Here is a 26026-nt window from a genome sequence, read left to right as displayed (position 1 = left end):
GTCATGAGATTGTACGCACAGGATGGGATTTCGTGGATATTACGAAGATGAATCGGGTCTTGCTTTTCTTTAGTATAACAGCCCAGGTTCAACCAGAATCAGGTATCGAATTAGGTAGAGAACATTTACCTAAACTTCACAGAAGTAACACACATATAGAAGATAGTTCCTCCCTCATCATCCCGGATTCATTTAATTTTATTTGTTTTTATTTTAATTATTCGTAGCCTCGCACTAGGGGAAACCCTGTATCGCGGATGCCATGGAGTCACACATAGACAACCATTAATTACATCCAAACTCACGAAAGAAACAAATGTAGGCCATACAAATATTTCTCCCCGTCCGGTATTCGAACTCGGGACCTCAGCGTGGCAGACCTGTATGGTTACCGTTCGGCCACAGAGGCAGTCATCTTTGTACTGTATTTTATTGTATATACTTGATGTGTAACGAATGTAAAGCGGGTGAAATTCATTAAACCGGCTTATGAGAGACAGATGAAAATGCAAGAATGAAGTAATTTTACTTGTTTCGTTTACAATTAGGTTGTGGAATGAACCCCTCGTCGGGGTTTTCCCACAGGAATACAGAGTCCTTCAAAAGGGGTTTGAGAAGGGTCCTAACGGGTTGGCAACGCGCTCGTGACGCCCCTGGTGTTGCAGGCGTTCATAGGCGACAGTGACTCGAAACTTCCCAAAACATCCTCGAATATCGGTTATAACATGCTGTTGACAGTACTCTTGTTTTACGATTGTCACAAAAATTTAAAAATGCCCAACGAGGGAACAGTTGCTTCTCAATGAAGAGGTCAACGCGATTCAAATCCCTTTCGGACACGTGCCCAGCTGTGAGACGTACAATTACTTGATACTGATAACAATTTACAAAATTACTCGGCCGTTCTTCAAAGATATAGTATAACATCTAAATACGTCGTCACGAAGCCCAACAATAGAATTCCGATCCATGTCTTCAGACACTTGAAGTCCAAGGACACCAAATTGAGTTTATGGAGAAAATGTTCAACTAAAATTTTGCGCGCGCGAATGTGCGTAAAAGTGAAACAAAAAACATAAGAAAGACTACTGCGCTTCTATAGGAAGTCGACTTCCCGTCTAGTCTAACAAAGGTCAAAATGTAAATGAAGTAGAAGCTCAATTTAGAAACTCGCAAAATATTATGTAACTTATTAATTGGAGGGTCGTTTACACTTTCAGTAAATCGTCATTACAATGTTAAGGGATGTTAACAAAAATGAAAATAAACCTGATAATTAGACGGTTCCCGCAAAGGCTGCTAATTAGTGCTGTTTAAGTCTAAATTACTTTGATGAAATGCTAAATACTTGGATTATTTTTCAGAAGAAATTGTAAGCTTCTGTACACACGGCGTATTTCTGCAAACCGACGGTCAAAAAGCAGATTATTGGATTTGTGTCGATTCAAACGCGCCCACAAAAACGAGCCATGTGCGGCCACGGAACGAGTGCGCATGGGGCAAAGGACCTCTACTGCCGTTCTCCGTCCGATATCCGTCCAAAACTACTGTGAAATAAGTAATAGTCGAACAAATTCTATGATGTGAATGAAGCTTCATACCTGATTAGACCCCCAGGATACGAAGGTTACGCGAAGGGATGTTGGTAAGTAAGCAGAATTACATTACGACATCGCATTGCTTGTGTGGCACTCGGTACGATGAAATTACAGCATTGCGACAACGCAACGTATTGGTAGCGCCCCGTGTGGGATTGCTCTAAGGTCAAAGTCAATCAAATAATAATTTATTCCATAGGTAACATTTTTACACTTGAATACGTAATTTTTTAAGCTACTGCTTAGCTAGGAAGAAAAGAAAGGGGTTTGAGGAGCGCTCGCGCCACTGCACCGCTTTGCCACCGCAATCGTCTATATCTCCCTATAGAACGTTATATACGGCATATTTTATAACCGCAGATGATTTGGGTTTGCGGCGCTACTGAATTTGTGAATGCGTGCAAAGGTTTACGGGATGCGACTGAATCTCGTTTGAACCGCGTTAACGCGCGTCGTCAGCGCAAAACAAATGCCGTGTGCGCTGGCTCTTATACAACAGAACTTGTGTGGATGTAATAGTAATGCAATAAAATATTGCTCAGTTGTAAAATTTACAAATGTAGTAGGTAATGAGTCTGAAATTGACGGCGAATAGGGGAGACTGATCCCACCTAGCGGGATAAGGACAGGAAGAAGACGAAGTAGGTAAAGTTGAATCACGTTCGCTAACCCAATAACTGAAGTCTCATGTATAGTAAGTGCAAAGTGTAGAGAACAGACCAGGCAACAGTTTTCTGCTGCATTGACAATATAAGTGAATTATGTGTATACAGGTACTGGTACATTTCTCAACTCAAAAACAAGACAATTTTCCAAAACAGAAGAATGAAGCAGTAGTTACTTACATTTTTGCGACTCTGTCTTGTGGATAGGCTTCTTGTCGCGCACCATGGTGGCGATTGGCGCGGGGCGGTGGAGCGGGGAGGGGGGCCTGCGCGGGCGCGCGCCGCGGTACTATCGGCCCCGGCCACCCGCGCTCATCGCCACCGTATTCTCGTGGTTATGCCAAATACCTACAGAAGTAAAAATAATTCAATCAATAACTTAAGAAGTAACATCAGTAAGGGCGGGCGCGTTCCTATTATTATTTATTATTTATTCATTCATTTACATTGTAAACTTACAGCTAAATAGCCAACAAGCTTACATGTCATAAACAGGTAATTATAAATATATTACAACTCTCCTTACTATATCAATGTGATCACACTGAGTGAGTATGTCCCCGATCAGGCGTATAACGCGAACGGGAGGCGCGTTTGCGGCATGTACCGTACGAGTGACGGGCTTGCGTAAGAGCCGCAGCCGGCGGCACGGGGTCACCGCACCCTCATCACCCCAAGGTATACATACGCGTGGGCACCAACAGATCAATCTTAGACATTATGTCGATATCCACCTTATGATGGTGGAACGCGAATATATATTGAGCCAGAAGAAGCATCCTTCGCTTACGAGACAAAGTGTCGGAGTCCACCATGCCTGCAATAAACTGCGAAGGATAGCTGCATATTCTAGTTTGCTGCGACGTAGGCGTTATACAACACCTTCGCTACAGCCACGTCATTGAACTCATAGGATGTCCGTAAAATAAAACCTAAAGTCTTATTCGCCTGTTTCCAGGTTGCTGTCACATGATTATGAAAGTCTAACTTACCATCTAATGTTACTCCTAAGTTACAAATGTCAAAAACTCTAACTATACAGGCGTCAAATAATTTATAGTTTGTTAGTCGTGGGCAACGTTTACGGGTGTAAGTAATGACTTTGCATTTTTTGTTTAAATGGCATACGACTAACTAAACTCCACTCTGACACCGCATCAATAGCAGCTTACAAGACAAGAGATAATTTTTGATAACCCGTGACCCACATGATCGACCCGGGTTATCAAAAATGATCGACCGACACAGGTGTATATATTTAACACGTACATATATTTATTTTGACGTAATATACTACTATTAGGAACGTCTCTGCCCAGAGCTGCCAACCGACCGTCAGAGCTGCCAACTGTCAGCAATGAATACTATATAAGCGCCCAGACACACGAGAAAGGTTTCGCGCGACCGCCACGCAGTGGAAAAGCGGAGCCCGCGGCGGCAGCCGCGCGGTCGAAGAGCGGACTCCGCTCGGCGACCGCGCGGGGTGAGCGCATTGAAATTCGTGTCGTATAAACGCGCCCTAAGGCGCTGCAATCCAAGCTAACGGCTCTTTTTGCTTTTTTGCTGGTGTGCTCTCGTCCCGTGCTTTTCAAATATGAACATTACATTTTGTAACCGACTTTTATTTCATTTAAATTATTCTTGATTTCTAGTCGTTTTTATGATCTCTGGTTTAGATTTCTAACATCAGCATTGGGATATGAATAGCTGCTGTATAGGCCATTTCTGGTATTTAGATCAGCTAACGGACACCGAGCACGCTATCTGGCAACGGTAGACCTCCTTGGAGTAGTGTTCTGGTTCTGAGGCACCCAGCGAGGGCGAACCAAGCGGGTAACAAATGTTGCCGTGGACGGTGCCGCTACCGGCGCTGCCACCGTAGGCGCCGCTCCCACAGTCTCCGACGCCGTAGGCGCTACCGCCGGAAAAGTATGCAAGCTGCGGCACAGAACATGATGCCGTGGAAAGGCGAATGGTGCTTTGAAAATTGTGCAGCCTTTTTCGAGAGTGCCTACTCATGGTCGTATGTGTATTGGACTCCAGTCCTGCAGACACGCTGTTGTACGTGTATTAAACTTCGGACCTGCAGACACGTTGTTGTACGTGTATTGGACTTCGGTCCTGCAGACACGTTGTTGCACAATATGTATTGGACGTCTGTCCTACAGACACATTGCTGTATGTGTATTGGACTTTTGGCTTGCAGACACATTGCCGTATGTGTATTAACGCGTGGGGTGATGATAGTACGATCGAAAAAGTTTGAGAATGGATGGCATACCTGTCTGATGAAGTATGCTATCTGGATGAATGCTTGAAAATGGATTTATATCGAAACAGTGTGTTTGAATTGAAAGAGGACCTTAGAAGTGTGATTAATGAAAGAATAGGCAAAGATTTCTAATTGATGGTGTCCTATTAGTTTTATTTGCTCAACAGATAGCAATCATTACGACAACGACCCTGAAGCGGTGCCCTCATCTGCTCCTGATTACTTCAGGTGTCACTCTGAGACGGGCCAGGACAGAGCGCTGCTGGCGCCGACGCTACTGCCGCAGGCGCTGCTACGTGCGCTGCCGCTGCGGATGCTGCCACAGCCGGTGCTGCTGACGCTGCAGCTGTGATGCTGTCGCTGCCGACGCTGTCGTGCTGGCGCTGCGCTGCCATTCGAAACTGTGGCTGCGCGGCACTCAAGACGTAACAGAGCGTCATATCGACGCGTGCGAATCCGTTGAGATCAAACCATTATTGTGTCTACATTTGACCCCAATGTTCATGATGTTGATACGTGGTGCGACGAAGTCGATCACACTTGTGCTTTAAACAACTGTGACGAAAAAGCGTGTTGGGTTTTGTCTAAAAGGGGATCTGAATGGTCAGGTACGACCGAGCCTGCGTAAGGTGAAGCCATTTGCTAAGTCACCTATACCGAATACAAGTGCTACCTTTTTGAGAGCGAGTTGTTTGTATTGGTAACTGTAATAACGCTATTTGCCGATTGAAAATTATTTCTCCCGCTAAAAATTCTTTAATTATTAAGTACAAGTTAAACGTACTGCTCTAGCTTGCTTGCATTTTGATTTTAGCTCATCTTATCTTTTATTAAGGTGTTGGGGTGACTGGGAAGAGACTCAGTTAACAACAGGTGCTGAGGTAACCTAGAACAGACCTGCATAAATCCTGTAGCATTATCTACGTTGAATGGGAAAACACTCAGTTGGCTAACAAGGCACTGAGGTGACCTGGAAGTGATTTGAATGCTAGATTGCTCGATTGATAAGGATTAAGACACAGATTAATTTCGAATTCATGTAAATCCTTGTGGGAACTTAGTGCTTATTTAGTTTATTGTGTGAGTTTAACTATACTTGAGAACTTTTGCAAGATCACTATTCTTTTCAACCTCATGCTGTTAACGCCTACGTGATGTCATGTAGCTTTCACCTCTGTAAAGCTTTGTGCACTTTCAGATTCTGATGATGATGATGTAGCCAGTTACGCCCGCGCATATCTCCTCAGTAGGCTGCGAGGACGCTGCCTGGTCAGGAGAGGCCGTGTTAGGAACGTCTCTGCCCAGAGCTGCCAACCTACCATCATAGCTGCCAACTGTCAGCGACGAATAGTATATAAGGCGTTGCAAACCAAGCTAACGGCTCTTTTTGCTTTATTGCTGGTGTGCTCTCGACGCGTATTTACCTATAGTTGATTTATATAACATCACGTGCTTTTCAAATATGAACATTAGATTTTGTAACCGATTTTTATTTCATTAAAATTATTCTTGATTTCTAGTCGTTTTTATGATTTCTGGTTTTGATTTGTAACACTATATTTAAAATACGTGTTTCGTTTAAATGTTTCCATGTACGCACACAACAACTCGAGCCACAATGTTTATTGTTTTGCATTTTTTCATGTATATTTTGTAAAAAGTCCTAAATAAACAAATAAAACACCATTACACCACCACTTTTCTCTTATAAGCTAAAGACGTATACATAACATATCGAGTTATTAGTTTTTCGCAATTGTCACATATGAAATATTTTTTAACCGACTTCAAAGAAAGGAGAAGGTTCCCAATTCGATTGTATGTTTTTTTTTGTATGTATGTTACGCGATAACTCCAGTATTTGTCAATAGATTTCATGATTCCTTTTTGTTGGAAAGAGGGTACCTCCACAGTGGACCCATTTAATTTTAAAGAAAATCATTCACCTCTAAGGGTGGCTGTTCACGCATGAAGATTCATTTTTATAAATAGCATGAAGATTCATTTTATAATTTTATTATAAGGAGCAATTATTTTAATGGTTGATTTTGCTATACTCCAATTTAAGGCGTTTTTCGCTTTCAATATACTTTGAGTAGTGAGAACCGATTTTTATTATCTCCTGTGTCAAGTCCCGTAAAGTGGCGAACTAGGGGATGAACCGGGTATGCGCACTTTCCGGTAACCGATTTCAATAAAACTTGGTAATTATATATAATTCCACGTACTTTTGAAGTCGGTTTTTTTTATGTTCTCAATTCGACTGTACTTTTTGTGTGTATGATTTTGTTGATTCTTTTTTTGTTGGAAAGAGGGTACCTCATTATTGGTCCCATTTGAATTTAATAAAAATATTCCACCTCTAAGGGTGGCAAACAAGAGGAATGAATACGATTTTGCGCTCTTTCCGAGTAGATGTAGTTCCACGAACTTTTGAGGTCCTTTTTTTATAAAAAAGATTGTTAAGATCTAAATTGCATATCATTTGTTTTTGCAAATAAACCAATGTTTCGAAGCCTTGACAGGTCCTATGGTCACAGCTGGCTGGTCAGTCAAAAATAGTTTCATTTCCTATGTATATAACAGTTCACAAATTCAAATCTAGTTAATAACTTTCCAAGTGAGGGATCCCAGACTTGTAACCCAAATATGTCCATAAATAAATAAACTTCAGCCAGAAGTCGTCGGCCATAGTTCAACAACTCAAGAGTATGTGAACTGCTCAACGAGTTTCTGAAACTTTCAGACGCAATCTGATTCCATTTCACTTCGTGATAGATTACTGATATACCTATTAGTTTCTATTCGTCCAATTTTAGTTCAATTTAACAAAGGGAAGTTAGAAGATATCTTTCAATTTCCGGGAAATAAAAACTTTGGATAGCGTGTTCTTAAATTGATGACCTCGGTGTGGTCCAATGGTTAGCATTAGACGCTAGAGGAAGGTCCTGCATTGCCGGTACGATATATTTGTGAAACGAACATTCTGTAAATTGGTTCTAGTCTGAGTGTTCTGGGTAGATCGAAACGAAGATTCAGCAATGTAATCTACAGGTTATATCGACGCCGGAAAGCGATCTTGTCGTATCTCGAAAAATAGGACTTTACACCAGGGCCGAAAAACTATTTCAAAAAATTATTTCTCTTTCTTTTCATGATTCTTTTTTGTTGAAAAGGGGGACTTCCATAGTGGTCCCATTTCATTTTGAAGAAAATCATCCACCAATAAGGGTGGCTGTTCACGCATGAAGATTCATTTTTATAAATAGCGCCTAAATTTTACTTAAGGAGCAATTATTTTAATGGTTGATTTTGCTATTTCTCCAATTCAATGCGTTTTTCTCTCAATATTCTTTGAGTAGTGAGAACCAATTTTTATTACATCCAGTGTCAAATACCGTGTGGTAGCGAATTTAATGATATTTCAATAAAACTTAGCAAATAGACGTAATTCCACCTACTTTTGAGGTCAGTTTTTTTAGTACTCTGTACTGAGGTTATTGTTTTGCAAAGATTTTCAGTTTCACTTGTCCTTGTCTTGACTACGGATGTTGAAACCAATTAACAGTTCAAGGACCGTCTCCAGTAACCAATTCCAAATTGATCGGTTTGCACTGTTATCCGATTCCACGTAACCCGGTTCTGCAAACCCTATTCAGTAGATTCCCTAGCTTGCCGAAAGGTGATTGGTGTAATCTTTAAGCTCCGCCGAAAACAGCGCTAGAATGAATGATTTAATGATACAAGAGCGTTTGAAAGTCAAGGTAGATTGAGCTGCGTTTCCCTCTCTACGTAAGTCAAATTCGAACAACCCTGTGCTTCATTACACCATGAACCAATATCTCCAGAGGACTGCTAATGGCGATACAAGACACCAAATGTCGCGACGAGTACCAAATAGCTATTTTTCTAACTAATTTGTTTTACATTTTGCATTTGCAAACCTGCAATTACCAAAGCTACTCTAATTTCTAGTCTTAACAAACAAACCAAGTAGATGGCGCTAATTGCACAGCTTTTTTATGGACAGTGCCTACTACTAAAATTAAAATACTTATATATAGAACATCAGACAATATTATGTAAAATTATGAGCTATGAGTGATGAAGAGGACGAAGAAACGAACGTTTTTTGAACAAAAGCACTACAACAAAACAAACATCATTAATATAACTATTTATTTACTGGTTACGAGTGATATTAATACACACATCGAGCAAAAACAAACAAATCTAATCTGGACAACAAAGGGTACAAATATTACAAATGACTGTTATCAGACTATACGCTTTACTATTCCACAACCAACCAGGAAGATGACAACTTCTGTTGCAAAATAAGCTATTCGTTGCACTTTCCTTATTCTTTTATCTTGTTTAGCATTCGCGCCATCTATCCATATTAGAAAGCGTTAATTAATAAATTAGTTTGTAACATACAATGCCATCTATTGACACGCATATTTTGTCAAAGTTCAGAAAATAATTTTAACTTATGATCAATGTTTAAATAAAATTACAAGAAAGAAAAAAATACTTCTTAAATCTCATGACCACGGCCTTTATATAATATAAACCACTTCCAGGCTATTGGCCAGCGCCATCTACATGTAGTAGACGTAGAAAGACTTGAAGAATTTTGACCTTTTTAAGAATTACGTTCTGTAGTCTGGAGATTGGTAATCCTTGAGTTATAGGTCCATGGTTACACTAACAACATTATTTATGGGGTTCATAAGTTTCTACCGCGTTTGAATCGATACAACGTCAAATGGGTTTGGTTGGTTCCTCATATTTGGTTTGATTTAGCAGCACTAGAGCTCATTGTGAAAGAGTTCGTCCAAGGAAGTCGTGACACCTTACCTATTTCTGCCGTCAAGCAGTAATGTTAACATTACTGCGTCCCGGTTTGGGTGGGTAAGGGTGCTGGTGAAATTACAGGCACATGGGACTTGTTTATGTCGCAGGGTGACGTTCGCAGTGGCAGTGACCCTAAGACCTTTGCGATTTAAAGCTCTGAGTAGCACTGCAGCTGTTAGGGATAGGCGTGTCGCTTACCACCCCCGCCCCGGTCGCCCCTTCACTTGGGACTTTAAAAAGAAAAAAAAGCATAACACTCAAAGTGTTGAAACAATCACTTTGGAATAAATATAGAGTAAAATTGAGAATATGCACTGATTAGTATACGATGTGAAAACACAATTCCTTAAAATTTTCACTATAGAAAAAAAAAACACAAACTTGCTTCGAAAGCTCTTGCCCTTGCGGCTTATTATGCACACGCGCATTCAGTGCTGTCGTATGGTGTTATTTTGTGGGGAAATTCCTGTGATGTGGACAAGGTGTTCATACTGTAGAAAAAGTGTATAAGGATAATAACGAATATAGACCAAATGGAATCTTGTAGACCTCATTTTGTTAAGTGTAAAATACTGGCCGTTACTTCTCTCTACGGATGTAGAGAGAGTAGTAGATGTAGAGAGTCGAGTCAAGTAAATTTGTTAGGAAGCACGGGAAGCACCCACAGTTTTATTCACGTCTAACGAACGATAAACGAAATAAAAGAAACTTAAACAAGCTTAGAGTACCTTCTTCCAAAATGTAATTAGTTACGTCTGGCCTATAACCACATACCAAATTATATCAAAAACCTGGAAAGACTTACACAATTTACTAAAGAACTAAAGGCATTTCTTGTTAATAAATGTTATTATGACTTACATGATTTTTTTGACGATACGTATGATGACAAATAACAATACAAATAAAAATACTTCGACATCTCTTATTAATAATTATTGAAATTAATGTATTGTATAAAGTATGTTTTCCACTGCTAATTAAGAATAATGCAATGTAGTAATGTGATATAATAATGTAATGTTATGATATTATATTTTAATGTAATAATTTAATATAATTAAATAGTGTTATTTATGAATTTAGCCCTCAGATGTTGCTGTGCCCTTGCAGGGCGTCACTTATATACCATCAATGAATATTCCATCTTAAATTTGTAATGTGATATGCAATTGAAATTGAAATTTACAAGAAAGCCAAGTATTCAATAGGTACTTTACACATACCAATGATTTTTTAAATATCAACTGAACTAAATAGAACACAAACAAACAACAAACAACAAACAAAAAACAAAAGTCAAACAAAAGTCGCTGAGTTGTGAGCATCGATGTAAGCGATACCACTTCTTGCCACTGTTAATGCGTCGGGAAATAAATGACATCTGTCTCTTATCTAAACTGGCAAATGGTAAAATTGACTGTCCGGAATTGGTGTCCATGATTGGTCTTCGTGCTAACGCACTGGCTTTGCGGCAGCGCCCTCTGCTTCCTTTACCGAATGAACCGCACAAATTACAGGCAAAATACATTCATGGTACGTAGCTGTAAAACCTTTAACAAGTATAGCACCGATAATGACTTTGATTTATTTGCGTCTAGCACTGCATCTATAAAGAGAACTGTGGGTTTGAATTATTTTAAAAGGCAATAACTGGTAAATATTTTAAATATGGTGGGTGGGTATGCTCAAATTATAAGTAGGTATATAAATCTTATTATGTTGAATATATGTATGTATTAAATAGTATAGTTGGATATGTATATATTTATGTCGTTAATATTATTATTGGACTTAAACTAAATTAACTAAAGTGTATATGCGTATGCGTATGTAGGATTAGCAATTAGTGTTAACATATGTTTTGTATTTAGATTTTCATATGTGGAGGTTTTTAATAGGCTTATAAGTTTACATTTAGTTTATAAATTAATATTAAAGAATGCTGTAAACCTTCCTAAGAATAAATAAATTAATAAATAAAATATGCATTTTTCAAATGGTTTTAATTTCGTTTGTAAAAGAAAAAATTCTAAAGTGAAGCCAGCGTCCCTGCCAACCAATTCAGTACGGGAAAAATTAGAATTCGAGCTGAGGTAGTATAGACTCTTAAGTATCACGGTTTACGAAGCATGATGATTAGGGGACAAAGTTCGTGGGAAAACACCACAATGAAACCGGAGGTCCTAACCATTCATTAATCTCAATTTGAACAAGTTTTCTCTTTACTCCGATCGACCTTTGGCTGGAGTACAAAACTACGGTACCACCAACTGGAGACGCAGACCAGAATCGAAAGCAACTACGTATTTCAGCAATCTCAACAGTAACCTACTCTTTTGTTTAAAAAAGTTATTATTGTATAAAAGTTGTAGTACATCTGTGTAGATTTAGGTAATGGAGAGTCTGGAGATTAGCAACACAGGTTTTTTCCTAGTCCAAACTCCAGCAGCTTGATTTAGATTGCCTCTCCCGATCGGAAACTGCGTCTCTTCCGTGTCGAGGTGCATAATTGCGATTCACAACTGGCCGATCGGAAACTTTTGACATTTCAAATCGGAACAATAGTTGAATTAACTCACAAATTAGAAAGATATAGTAGGAATCAGGTTCATCTTCTCGCTCAGAAACCCATCTGATTTCGAACTTCCCGATCGGTTCTATTCAGATTTCAATTAAAATCAGCATGCAATATTAAGCTAATGTAAAAAAAATTTTGTATTTTACCTTTGTAGAGTAATAAACATTGTTGTATTTGCTAACCGACTTAAAAAAAGGAGGAGGTTCTCAATTCGACTGTATGTTTTTTTTTTTTGTTTTTTTTTATTTTATTGTATGTATGTTACGCGATAACTCCGGTATTTGTGAACCGATTTTCATGATTCTTTTTTGTTGGAAAGGGGGTACTTCCATAGTGGTCCCATTCTATTTTGAAGGAAATCATCCACCTCTAAGGGTGGCTGTTCACGCATGAAGATTCATTTTTATAAATAGCGCCTAACTTTAATTTAGGAGCAATTGCTTTTAGCAATTATTTAGTTGATTTTGCTATTTCTCCAATTCAAGGCGTTTTTCCCTCGATATACTTTGAGTAGGGTCGTAGTGAGAACCTATTTTTATTATCTCCAGTATCAAGTTCTGTATAGTGGCGAACTAGGGGATATTTCAGTGAAACTTAGCAAATAGACGTAATTCCACGTACTTTTGAGGTCGGTTTTTTTAGTACTCTGTACTGAGATTATATCGTATACAATATCATTATCAACCCATTTATACGTCTAACTGTTGGCCACACTGCCACAATCCGCCACACTGGACCAATGTAGGTTGGGAACTTTACACATTTTCCGATGGTTGTGAACCTTCTTCGACGTGCAGGTCTCATCACGATATTATTTTTCACCGAAAAGCTCATGGTAAATTTCATATTAAATTTCGCTCATAAATTCCGAGAGACTCGATAGGTCAGACCATAGGGCTACCACGGTTTGTAATTATCATGTCAGTTTGTAAACAAAAATAACACCCAAATATCATCTACATAAGGACTATTTTGCCTTGATAATCTGTTTCACATATTCCCATATCAATGAGGACTTAATATTAGAAGCAGGCCTCCCAGCGGCGATTATTGGAGCGACATAATTAATAAGCCTTCCGGAAAAACGATCAAAGCAATTTAGAATCCATTACGTGGATTGGACGGTATTACACAGAGACAACAAATCGTTATTAAAAATAATTGCAGTACGTATATGTGTGTGACTTCTTGAAATTTTATATGTACGAGTATGTTTCTCGTATGTGTAATATATTTATTTGATTTGGCACTGCGTCATGCAGGACTAGATTATTTATTAGTAATTTCGTCCACGTAAATTTTTACAAGCATATACAGGGTAAACAATTAAAGTAAAAATATCCAAAATTTTAACATTAAACGCTCCCCATACATTTAATATGACATTCGTAGAGAGGCTTTAGTTGACTTATTTTAAGAGGTAACAATAAGTTTACAGATAACAAAACTGCTATAAATAAACTAATAAAAGTATCATACAATTGACTAAAATATAATAACATAGTCAATTATTTGGTCCAGTGTGAGTTGTCCATAAAAAGGAATATAACTGATCAAATTTTTTTATTGCTGATCGACTCAGTTTCATGTAATGATCTTTCATTGTATTAGATGAAAAAATCGGGAGAGCAGATATTGGACAAATTTAATAAAAAGTTTTTTCGTACATTTGTACTAAATTTGTGAAATAAAAAAGACTTTAGTAAATCTTTAAATACATATTAAATATAATTTTTTGTCACGGTTGACTGACCATGGGACCTGTAAAGGGCCCGAAACGTCGGTTTGTTTGAAAAAATAAATATACGCGATTTAAATCCGGAAAAATAGTTTCATTTCCTATAAAAAATAATATTTAATATGAATTTTAATTTTTATATCGTGTAGACGACAACTGCACAATGTGCGATAAATCTGTATGGGTTTATTATGCACATTGTTTTGTTTTGTTGATTGTAAATTTAAAAGTGAAATAAATAAATAAAATAAATACTAATTGCACCTTATATAATCAGTTTGTTATTACTGTCTTAAGTTTGATCTGAATTAACAAAGTTATCTACAATGTTCAGTAACAAATAATAAGTTCAACTCAAGGGAGCTTTTAGCTTACGACGCCGATTTCCATTCATTAGACCCTTAACTTGCACTAATAACATCCAGGGTTATTTCGGATAGAAGTTTTAGAACCATGATTGAAGGCAAATGTTATTAGGGTCCGGCAATCGTGTTCTGCGTGCAGCGTCTCTTATCACCGTAGCTTAAAGTCGAGTTTATTAATTACGAGTAATCAAGCGTAGTTATCCATCGAATATCCGGCCTCTTCACTTTGTTCTATATATGCATATAGACCTTTTATGAAACCGTAATATCGCATTGCGTATATATGCATACTACTCTGTCTGACCATAGTAGCATAGGCTTTAGTAGCAGTAGAGCTTCTTATGAATGAGTATACTATTTATATACTATTTCTACCGCCAAGCAGTAATGCTGCTGTGACGGTGCTGGTGAAATTACAGGCACATGATAGTACTGCAACTATTATGGGTAGGCGTGTCACTTAGCACCAGGCGTACGACTTGCTCGTTTACTTGTTTGATATAAATGGAAATACACAAAAAACAAATCTGGTAACAGGCAGTTTAAACGAATTTTTTGAGTGGAGAACTTAGTTAAGATATCGAGCTCTTAGGTTAACTATTTTTCCGGATTTAAGTCGCAAAAGTGACCATGGGATTTAAATCCGGAAAAATAGTTTCATTTCCTAACCTTAGTTAAGAGTTTAGTAGCAGACCTCGTCAAAGAGTCCGTTCAGGGATGTACTGCCACCATATCTATTTCTGCCGCCAAGCTGTGGTGTGAGAATTAGTGCGATCCGGTTTTGAAGCGTATGGAAGTTGAAGGAACTATCCACTTTATATCTCAGGGTGACTGTGATCTCAGGGCATAGTGGCAGTGCCTATCTTTGCGATTTGACTGCAGTAAACTATTTTTTTTATTTTCAAATAAGACCTTAAAAAAATAAAATAATTGGCCTGCTTAAAAAAAACACTGCATTATTTTGCAGATTTTGCTTGATTCCGTTAAATGTGCCGGTGAGTGTAGTTGAGTCAAGTATTTGAATTTATAATATCTTACCACTTATGGATATTAATATCCACTCTAAAGTGTCAAAGTTTTCCAGCGCACACAGTTTTGAGTTTGTCAAATTAATTACATTCTAGTATGAAATTGAAAGCCAATATTATTCAAATTTCAACAATTCTGTTGTTGTTGTGTGTTTTGTAACTTATCCTAGCATCTATGTTATTACTCATTTTCTTATCCTTATTTAAATTTGTTTTTTACGTAAAACAATTCATTCAAAATATTTGGTTACAGCTTTGGTATGAAAGAAAACTTGGTTCCGCACAGAATACAAACTTCGGTCGATGATTTCCGATTTCCATAACACAAGTGCTTTAATTGCTTACTTTGGGATCAGAGCAATATATGAGATGTTATCTAATACTTAATTTTTATTTATAAAGATTTTTTTAAGAGCGAAACTGATCCATTGCTGAAAGGCTTCCCCCAATCTGCTCAGTTTGAGGATAACATTTCCTGCCAGCAGCTTCTCGGAGTTTGTCAATCCATCTAGTCCGAGAGTGTCAGATGCTACTTTTGTCGAGTCGTGGTTTTTTAACCGATTTAAAAAAAGGAGGAGGTTCTCAATTCGACTCTATGTTGTTTTTTTTTGTATGTATGTTACGCGATAACTCCGGCCGTTTGTGAACCGATTTTGATGATTCTTTTTATGTTGGAAAAAGGGTACATCAGATGTGGTCCCTATTAAATTTGAAGAAAATATTCCACCTCTAAGGGTGGCAAACTAGAGGAATGAGTACTCTGTACTGAGATTATTATAATTATCAAGCATGTTAAGTTACACGCTTACTTAGAACAGATTAAAAAACTCAAAGGCGTTGTGACTGCACCGACACTCTGAAACTTGAAGTTGAGAAGTCCTATTTACCTGAAGTTTCACCAGCACACTTACCCACCAGAACCGGAATGCTGTACGGTTCACATTACTGCTTGGCGCAAGGAAAATTGGTATGGTGGCAGTATTTCCCTAGACAACCTCTTTCGTTTCACTTTACTAAAAAATTAACTGCAGTACGTTTTGATTTTGATTATTACTCTATCTTCTTGTTGTGTGCGGTATAGAAGTATCGTATTGTAAAAATAGTACATCAAAGTTTTTAAGGCTGAATTTGAACACAACAATCTAAGATCGTATTTCAACACAATGTGAGCTAAAGCACAATACCTATCAGTAAATATAATGTTACATAGTCACATCCTTGCCGCGAGCTAGATCGATTGCAGTCTAGACTAAGTGCGATACATCGATCAGGACAACCTTATCGTGACAGCCCTTTAGAGGTCCACAGTGCTTTACTTAGTCACGCATACGCCGCTTAATCTAGATATTGTGAGTGCTAATGGGTGACGTGCTTTGAATACAACTATATAGGTAGGTATATTAAGTTTCATAGATATAATTTTATAATCTATGTTATGATTAGATTACAAAAGTAAAAGCGGTTGTTTTAAGCCAGCAATACACGTTGGCCCAGCGTTGCTGAGAGATTACTAACATGTAGCCAGTCGCTCACTTAGCTGGCCGAGTGAAGGCGAGCGCCAACGTGTATACAGATTAATAACTTTTGTAACAATAGCGAAAAATAAGCATTTTGCGTCAATATTAGATATAACTCGTTGATGACTTTACCATCTAAATTAGCCATGACTATGGGACCCGTAAAGGTTGGTTTGTTTGAAAAAATAAACATACACGATTGAAATCGGAAAAATAGATTCATTTCCAATGTTTTAAAATGTTAATGTATTTAAGTTGTAAGTTTCACTTGCACGTCGTCCATGTCGTTTCAATGCCGAATGAAAACTCGCAGCGCCCAACGTGTGGGTAGCTTCACAAAACTCATCTACATTGGCCGTTTGTATTGCTCATCTTCAAACTTGTCGAACGTGCAGACGATTGCATACGCTCGTATTCGCCTAGGCTCGGCCAACATATAAGAGCAGTTATACACGCCGTCTTTGAACAATTCACGCGATTGCATCGCGACACTAGCTATTTATATAATACTACTGTAGCTGCGACAATATCGTGTTTACATCCCGATTGCCTAGTGTTTGAATAGCTGGATACTCGTTGCTGTTAGTCGCGGTGTTTAACCGCTCTTGGGCATAGTTCTTTTTTGTTTTTTATGCTTAAAATAGATTAGTATTAACCTCCTTCACTCTCGCCTTGAAAAAGCCCAAGTTCATCACCTAGCGCAGCAATAGGGAACTGATTCTATTCTATTCTATTTCCTTAATGGCGGCCACTAGGCTTGGGCCAGTATCAGTTTCGATGAATATTGTCAGTTAATATTGATTAATAACGCAAACGTTCCGGTAGCAGCTAGGTATTTATTTTTAGATGAATCTCTTCGACGGAATGCTGTTGTGGAGATCATAAAAAACAATCGTAGACAAACAATCAACTAAAGCATTATATTATTAGAGCATGTAAAATCACACAAAATGTTAATAAAGGGAGAATACACATAAAGGAGGGATTTAAGGTTAATAGACCTATCGAACTGATACCTGCGCTTGTCACTTTGAAAAATAATGTTGCCATATTTATTATGATCTGTTTTGGTTCAGTACGTAACAGAAAAAGTTAAAACGAAATGTTAAAGATTCTTCGATCATTTTATCCTCGACGCTATAGTTTTTCTGTTATCAAATACTTGATGATGATGAATACTTGACTTTTTTTAAATTTATTCTTACTAGTTCTTAGGTTTCACGATTGCTACACATAAAAAATGAGACAATTTTTTCCCGAATATGAATCACGTATATTTGTCAGCCGTGACCATGAGACCTGCAAAGAGCTCGAAACTTTAGTTTGTTTGAAAAAACAAATACACGCCAGATCCGGGAAAAATAGTTTCATTTCCAATTAACACCTAAAGGTATAATTTAACCTACAGAGTGAGTTAGTGAAGTCGATCCTTTAAGAAATCACTATTTTGATTCAATCAAAAACTAACAACCCACTAAATGTTTACTATATCTAATTAAAAATCCCACTGTAGGGTTGGGAAGTACAAATGTCTTATTTTTCGCCCCTATTCCCTGTAATACGTGAAAGCGCCGATTCCTGCTACAAAATTAATGCATTCATCATAATCTGGAAACGGCCACTATCTCGGTTAGGCGAGGCACATAATTTTTGGGAGTGTTAGACCCCGCCGTTACTGGGTCCGTAGAGGGTCGTAGAGGTCATGCCTGGGCAGGGTTGCTACCTAAAATTAACACCATTTAAACGTTTTTAACAGTATAAACTCTTGAAAAGTGGACTAACCACAAACGCCACAGTACACAATTGGAGTTGAAATAGGAATGATTACGATTGATAGCAGCAACCAAACTTATAGACGACGCCGTTCCCTATCTCCTGGATTTATATGTCTTAAAAATTTTATACGATATCTATAACGGGAAAAGACTCTATATGATAACTTATAATAGGAAATTCCAAACCGCAGTGAACGTGACTACATTCCGAGATCCGGCAAAACCATTGTTTGGTAGAAGATCCTCAAAATAGTCACGACACTCAGCTTTAGGCTTGTAACTTAAGGAAAACTCATGTAAGCGAATTAAACTAATGTAAATCAAACAAAAGGCAAAGTTGATCGAGCGCCAACCCTGTCACGTCTGTTTAATAAATCGAGATCCCGGCCAAATGATACTCGAATACGTACTTCGGGTTTGGAACCGTGATGTACAGTATACTTAGCAGGTTGTTTCTGTAAGTGTTATGACAATCTAGGGGTTAATATTAAGTCATAATAGTTAATTCATACTCATTTGCCTTAATTTAATTACTCCATGAATTGTTTATCGCATATTATTGTTGAGGCAATATGAATATTTTCAAACGTGGAGATAAAAATGTATCATATAAGTTTTCACGCGGTAATAAAAATACAAAATACTGTTTTTGGTCACTTGGTCTTTGCTTAAAGTTATCGACCAATTTTTAATACGACTACAATTATCCTTGATTTCAAATATACAATATCTTTCGGGCGAATTAAATATAAACATCTCTGCCAATCGTTATTAGTAAGAAAAAGACTGAGAATTTGGTTTTTGTTGAGAGCTGTGAAATTGGTCGACTCCTATAAACTACAGGCGCAAACGTTTGCCCTAAAATTTGACAATGTGTAACAAAAGTAATAAATAGATCAAAGCAAGAATCATCACCTGAAAACATGTCTTGAGTTATCGAGTTCATACAGCTATCTAGCTCGACAAAAACTGAGCGTATTTTGCATAAATCAGAAAAAGACTTCTTTTTATAATACTAAAGTGACGGGACGAACAAGTTGTGCGCCTCATGGTAAGCTGGTAAGTTGCAGCGCCATTCAGAGCTTTAAATCGCAAAGATCTGAGGCGCACTGCCCGTGCGCCGTCACACTGAGACATAAGTTGACAAGTCCCATGCGCCTGTAATTTCACCAGCACCTTTACCCTTCAAAACCGAAACCCAGTAACGCTGACATTACTAACTTTACTAAAACATGAATGACCTGAAATGACATGAGTGGACTAAAACATGAACATTACTAAAAGTTCAACGTCCTGAAAAATTTGCTATTTATTTATTATTATTATTTATTTTATTGTTTTAAGAAAAAAGTATACATAAATAATGTAAAACACCGTTAAACCCTACTTGGGTTTGTCTCGATGCCATTCATTCCTTGCTACGAACAAACCAATACAAAATATTTAAAAAAAAATCTTATAAGTAGGTAGACATTGTTTTTATCTTTATTTGGAGGCATACATTTGTACAACAGTGGAGACGGCAAAGTATTTTGTTATTCGACTAGACACTGAGCAGGGTCAGCAAGGTCAGGGTCTGCTCTTTGGTTTTACTTTTAGGTAAAAAATATTTGAGACTAAATGGTAAAAGCTTAAACAATATTTAGAACCGCTTCATAGTTAAAATTGATTACATGACTTTCCACACATTTATGTCAGCATTAACTTTATTTCAGACGGAGTTTGGCGTTTTTCACCAGTATTTAAAAGTTTTCTAAATTAAAATCAAAATTAAATAAAAAGTTTTTATTGCATAATACGCTCACCTATAACTTTTACTCCATAAAAAGGTTTTGTAATACTGTCAAAAGAAAAAATCGCTTAGAAAATTTGCGTTTTGTAGACAATCATACAAGCTTCTTAAGAATCTTATAAATTCTTCTACAAGATCAACTACACTAAAGCAAGTAAAAATAATCTTAAAGTTTTTCTATAGGTAATATGCTATGAGGTAATAGTGTTTTGAAAAAAGCTTTAAATTCTTATCGCCATTTTTATTTTTAAACAATGAGTATGAAGTAGCTGAGAAAAAAGTCTTTCCTTTTTAAAAAGTAAATCTAAGTGGAAATTAGCTTGAAGAAGCCTAGAACTTCTTGGAAATGGTTTGTTTTGTGAGTTGTTTTGTATTTTTAAGCTTTCTATAAATATTTGAAACCGAAAATCAAAATTAAGTTTATATTTATATTTAAAGTTGTGCCCACGTTTACTTTAAATTATCTAGAAACCTTCTTTAAAATATCTTAAGGAAATTTGAACTCTTAAAATGTACACTCGAATTAAATTCTATTAGATATCTTATAGTATATATTTAGATATAGATGTGCCGCTTGGGGACTTTTTTTAAAAAACATAATAAGATTATCAAAAATTAATTTGTAAGTTTTCGTTGCACTATCTGACACTCTTTAGATTTGTATTTAGTAATAAGGTAGAGTGTTCAAACTTGCAACACCCCGGCTCATGCATATTGCATCGGATTGTTCTAACGCTTTCTTTTGTTACCGCATACAGTTATCACCATTTAGATCGATCTATTTCGATATTTTCATTTTTGTACAAAAGTGAAATGTGATGAATGACCAAAAGTCATGATCAAAAGTTGTTCTTATGATGTTAGTAATAGGTATGGTCCTGAGAGGTTGTTAGCATTTTACAAAAAACCCTGTACTTTAAACAAAGATGTGCTATTTTATTTAGGGCAACCTTAATAGTCAATCTAGAATTTTCTCTCTCTTTATCCACTACGAGGCTTGAATCTAGATAAATCTCGGCGTGTTTCGTCTCATGAACTTAATGGAGCCTTCATTTCGTGTGTAATAAGATAGAGCGGTATAGCACTTTGCACCCGTGCTGCAAACGTGAGAAGCACTTATCTTCATGTTTACGGACGCAGTAGCTAGGCGTGTATGTCCTCGTAATTGTACGTTGACATATACTATAAACCCATTCTCATAAAAACACGGGCTTTTAATTTCATATTATAGCATACGAGTGAAATGTACTTTTCGTAAAGACCGAAAAAGAGATAGAAGGGTGCGGAAAGCATTAGCCACGGATTGCGCATTTCTTCCTACAAGAGACTTTTATGGTCCGTTTCATTTTGATATAAGAGTCAAAGAGCCTATGCATATGCTTCTTCCGTCTTTACGGAATTATTTGCCTTACACTCTAATACCGAAACGGAACATTGGTTTTCGTAGTTTAAATTGTAAATATCATTTCGAATTGTAATTTTTCTTGTGGTACCAAGTGACGGGGCGAACAAGTCGTGCGCTCGGTGGTAAGCGACACGCCTGTCCATAACAGTTGCAGTGCCACTCAGAGTTTACACTTTAAATTGCAAAGATCTGCAGGGCACTGAGACTGTTACCGTCACCCTGAGATGACAAGTCCCGCGTGGCTCTAGTTTTACCAACATTACTCTTCAAAACCAGAACTTAGTAACCTTCACATTACTACTTGGCGGAAGTACTTCCCTGGTCGAACTTTTTCACAAGAAGCTCTGCTGCTAGTTTAAAGGCATCAGCTGATGGAAGCTCTCACGGTATTGAGCCTGCTGTAATTCGGTCTTCTCCATCTTGTTGTCAAACACTTTTTCATCGGTCTTGCTGGTACTCTTCATGTCTTATGTCCCATTAATATTAGCAATACTTATGACTTTGAAGGCAACTTGCCTTTTCAAGACCGTCGACTGTTTTTAGCAAAACAATAAAATAATAAACAACGACAAGCGTGGTAACTCCATACAAACGTAGCAGCGCGGCTTGTATGTGTGAACGCCCGCCATGCGCCGTTATGTGACGCACACATTCGCGTAACAATGAAAAGCGCGCGGGACGACCGCGAGATTATATGCAAGTGTGCGGCACGCGTACAAGTCGCGCTGCTCCGTTTGTATGAAGTTGTTTTTGTAATAAATAAATATGTATAAACGGAAATGCTCTTAACCACTATTTGGCCTTGGAGCTAAAATACAATCTATGATAGAACGAAAAAAGTAAAAAGGGGAGGGCGGGATGAGCTGATGGAGCTCATGGGCAAACTCGAATGGGAAATATTATATTATTCTGTAGAAAACCGACACAAGCATTGCTTTGCGCCGATGGGCTAAACTCTGAAGTTTAGATTCAAGCTTATTAGTCGCCAATAAGTCTCCTGGCTTCGCGCTCAACCTATTTACCATATTGTCTTATTCGTACTATAACATTTGAAGTGGCTTTCTCAAATGCTTTATCAAACATGCGGAAAATAAAAGTATTTCCTCAAATCTAAAATCAGCCGTGCGAAACATTGGTTTGTTTGAAAAAAAAAAACCAATATACGGGATTTTAAATTAAAAATTCCAATTCAATATGAAACTAGCTCACCGGATTTTGAAAAGTTTTCATAACATTTCAAAAGCTCGGATATGTATTTCTACGGCGATATTTTGTACCAACTGTCGCACAGGTACGTCGTCAAAAGGGGTTTTCATTTGAATACGAAATGCCACAAATGGACTTAGTATGGATATATTTTTCCCTATTTCCAAAAAAATGTTAATCGTGGTCATTATTCCCAACCCTCGTAAATTTGGGCAAACGTAGAAGTATATAGGGTTATTAATAAAATAGTAACATCATCGTGGGACTTGCTGACGTAGCGTTTAATAATACTGTATGCCTGATCACCAGTTGTCTCAAGCCAATTCCCCTCAATATCCTCTAGCAGGTATTGCACCACCATACGTGCGTCGGGATGTAGTATGCTCCGCGCAGAAGTACAAACAAGAGAGTGACAGTCGACACCCTTTACATATATGGCCACCAAGTTCCCCGAACTCGCCTCAAAAGCCGTAAAACTTTCCTGCGCTCTACAAAGGCTACGAGTACAACCGGAATCTTGTTATAGAAGCGTATACATTGCCCCTTAAATGATTTTTTGACTTTGTGAAGACGACTATCAAGTAAAGCTAGTTTATTTTTATTCCTCCTATTAATGTTATGTCTGTCACTATTTTTCATAAAGAATTTACTATTCCTTTTAACATAAATTACATTTTCATAAATGTACTGTGAGGCTAGTGTATTACATACAAAGATTCTATTGATATTACCCCAAAGCGGCATTACCCCAAAGCAAAATGCCGTATGTCATTAGACTGTGCCGTATGTCATTAGAGCTGAAGTAAACCAATCTAGCGGTTTCGACGTCTGAAAGTTTCCTTATTTTTTTAATCGCGTACACTGCAGAGCCGAGCCGATATTTATATATTTGGATGATATATTTTGATAACTTACTTATATGGGGACCCCATTGCAATTTAGCATCTAACGTTATACCTAGAAATACAACTGTATCCACAAGATTCAATCTTTCGTTTCTAACTACAATGTTTGTAACCGTCTCTCTAACATTGGGTAATGTAAATTTCACACAATTTGTTTTTTTCTCATTAAGAAGTAGGTTATTAACAGCAAACCAATCAACTACTTTAGATATAGCATTGTTCACATCGTCGTAGGAACATTGGTGCCTTTTAACTTAGCAACGTACTATTCAGGGTCAATATAGTCCTAAAATAGAAGAACTATCGACACGATAAGAAGATCGTAGGACTATATTCCTAACGTCATAAACAACAACTTTTGTTCCATGAATATTAATAATTCATCACATTCAAATAGACCACTCTAAACTGTGATGCCTCTGTGCAAAACACAGGAGCTCGGGTGGGGGTCGGGGACGGCGCTTGCCGTTTCAACTTAGTAACAGTAGAGTTCCTTGTGAAAGAGCTCATCCAGAGACGAGCCGCCACCTTACCTATATCCACCGCCAAGCAGTAAAGTGAGCTTCACTCTGCTGGCTGGCTGGCTGACATCTAACAAGAGCGAGATGAAACCCTTTTTTTCTATATCTATGGATGAAACTACATACTAAATTATATGAAAGTAATACACAGATGTATTATCCTGGGAGCGTTCAAGCGCCATTAACTGATTGTGTTGAAAATGAGAATAACTATATTTTTTTATTAATTTTGTTATTGATTATACTTACTACGTTGTTTTGTAATATCGGCAACTTTTCAATCATACTTTACAATTTGTCGTACGACAACATTACATGTCATTGAAATTAATGAGGTGAGATTTTTTTTAATTTGATAACATAATTGGAACGTATCTTGTATTCGTACATTTTCATTGATTGCATTAAAGTCAAATTTGGTACTATTTAAAAGTTATTTTACGATTTTCGGTAAATAAAATGGTTAAAATGATTAAAATTCCATAAAAAAATTGGCAATAACATTCATGCCAATAATTTATCAACAATACTTTAAAGATTGGGAACTCGAACTAAAATTTTCATAAATCGTTCAATAGATTAATAGTATTTATTTATTGACTATTGGCTACATAGCCTATAAAGATAACAAATAAATAAGAAACTTAAAATATAATAAAACTTAAACGAAATTATTAATACAAAGATCGAACACTCAGAAAATATTCCTTCGATTCGGTCGGATTCGAACCGACGTCTTCTTGCATACCGTGCCAGACGCTATACCAACTAAGCCACGGAACGAACCAACGGACCTCACGAATTTTACTATGTGCTTGCGTCGTGTCTTTGTACTTGGTCTTTCAACGACTTTTTAGTCGTGTCTATGAGAAAACTATGACAGATTTATCACCCAGTTAGTACCTTTACAGCTTATCATTGAATCATCATATCATCATACATGGAACTTGACTGGCTGGTTATAAGCTCATAGTCGAACCCCCAGGTGAAAGTAGAAAAACTTGAAAGATACATTTTGGTTGATGTATTGTAAAAAGCCATGGAACAAAAGATATTGTTTATGTTTTTATAAGTAACCCTGTAAATCCTATTAATTAAGCTGATGTGAGAAAACTATCCAGCCGTCACCATTTAAGTCCTAGTAAATGTACTTATAAAACACATTCTACGGGATATATCACGGAGAGCGCGCGATGGAATTGCAAAATTTGATTCCGTTTTTCCTTTTTCCATCACCGGGGGATTATACGTAAGCTGGGCTTCCACTCCTATGTTGTGGATATTCCTAGGATTCGCACGTAGCGTTTCGCTTCCACATTTATATGGCGAGCAGCTAGAGAGTGAAATTCCCTGCTTGCGGACTTATACCCCAAACGTCATAACTTGGACCTTTTCAAGGCGAGAGTGAATAGGTATTACTTAGGTCTGCACGCTACATCGTCGACCTCATCATCACTTTCCATCAGGTGAGATGGAGTTCCAATGCGCACTTATTTATATTAAAAAAACATAACGTAGTAGTTGTTGGCAAAGGGCAAAATAATTAAACACTCCTTTGGGAAAATGTATCAAAAAGTATGTGCTCGCGCACAGTAGTGTATTTTCAAATTTGTGTGAAGAACATACTATAAGCTTCGTACTCTAGTGAAAAGGCACCAAGTCTAACGCGCCTAGTCTCCGCTAAGCTAGCACTAACAATGCCTTTCCGGCTGATAAAGTCACGGTTGGCAGAGTTTGCAACAATTCATATCTGTCTGAAAACAGTCTGGTTGCATGGTACTTTGGAACACTTTCTACC

General features: G+C 37.4%; 1 protein-coding gene across 1 annotated transcript in view; it reads right to left on the bottom strand.

Annotated features, from left to right (window-relative positions):
* The window catches only part of LOC113231792, a 406442-nt gene that overhangs the window by 368157 nt on the left and 12259 nt on the right, over positions 1-26026 (bottom strand). The window contains exons 2-3 of the mRNA XM_026466324.1: positions 2600-2611; positions 2444-2492 (exon numbers count right to left, since the gene is read on the bottom strand). Coding sequence (XP_026322109.1) covers positions 2444-2489 — 46 coding nt within the window. The 5' untranslated portion in view covers positions 2490-2492; positions 2600-2611. The remainder of the gene's footprint in view (positions 1-2443; positions 2493-2599; positions 2612-26026) is intronic.

Source organism: Hyposmocoma kahamanoa, unplaced genomic scaffold (assembly GCF_003589595.1).
Source record: "Hyposmocoma kahamanoa isolate Upper Pololo Valley unplaced genomic scaffold, ASM358959v1 66, whole genome shotgun sequence".
NCBI lineage: Eukaryota > Metazoa > Arthropoda > Insecta > Lepidoptera > Cosmopterigidae > Hyposmocoma > Hyposmocoma kahamanoa.
Note: the sequence above shows the minus strand (reverse complement) of the source record. Positions and strands in the feature narration are given on the sequence as shown.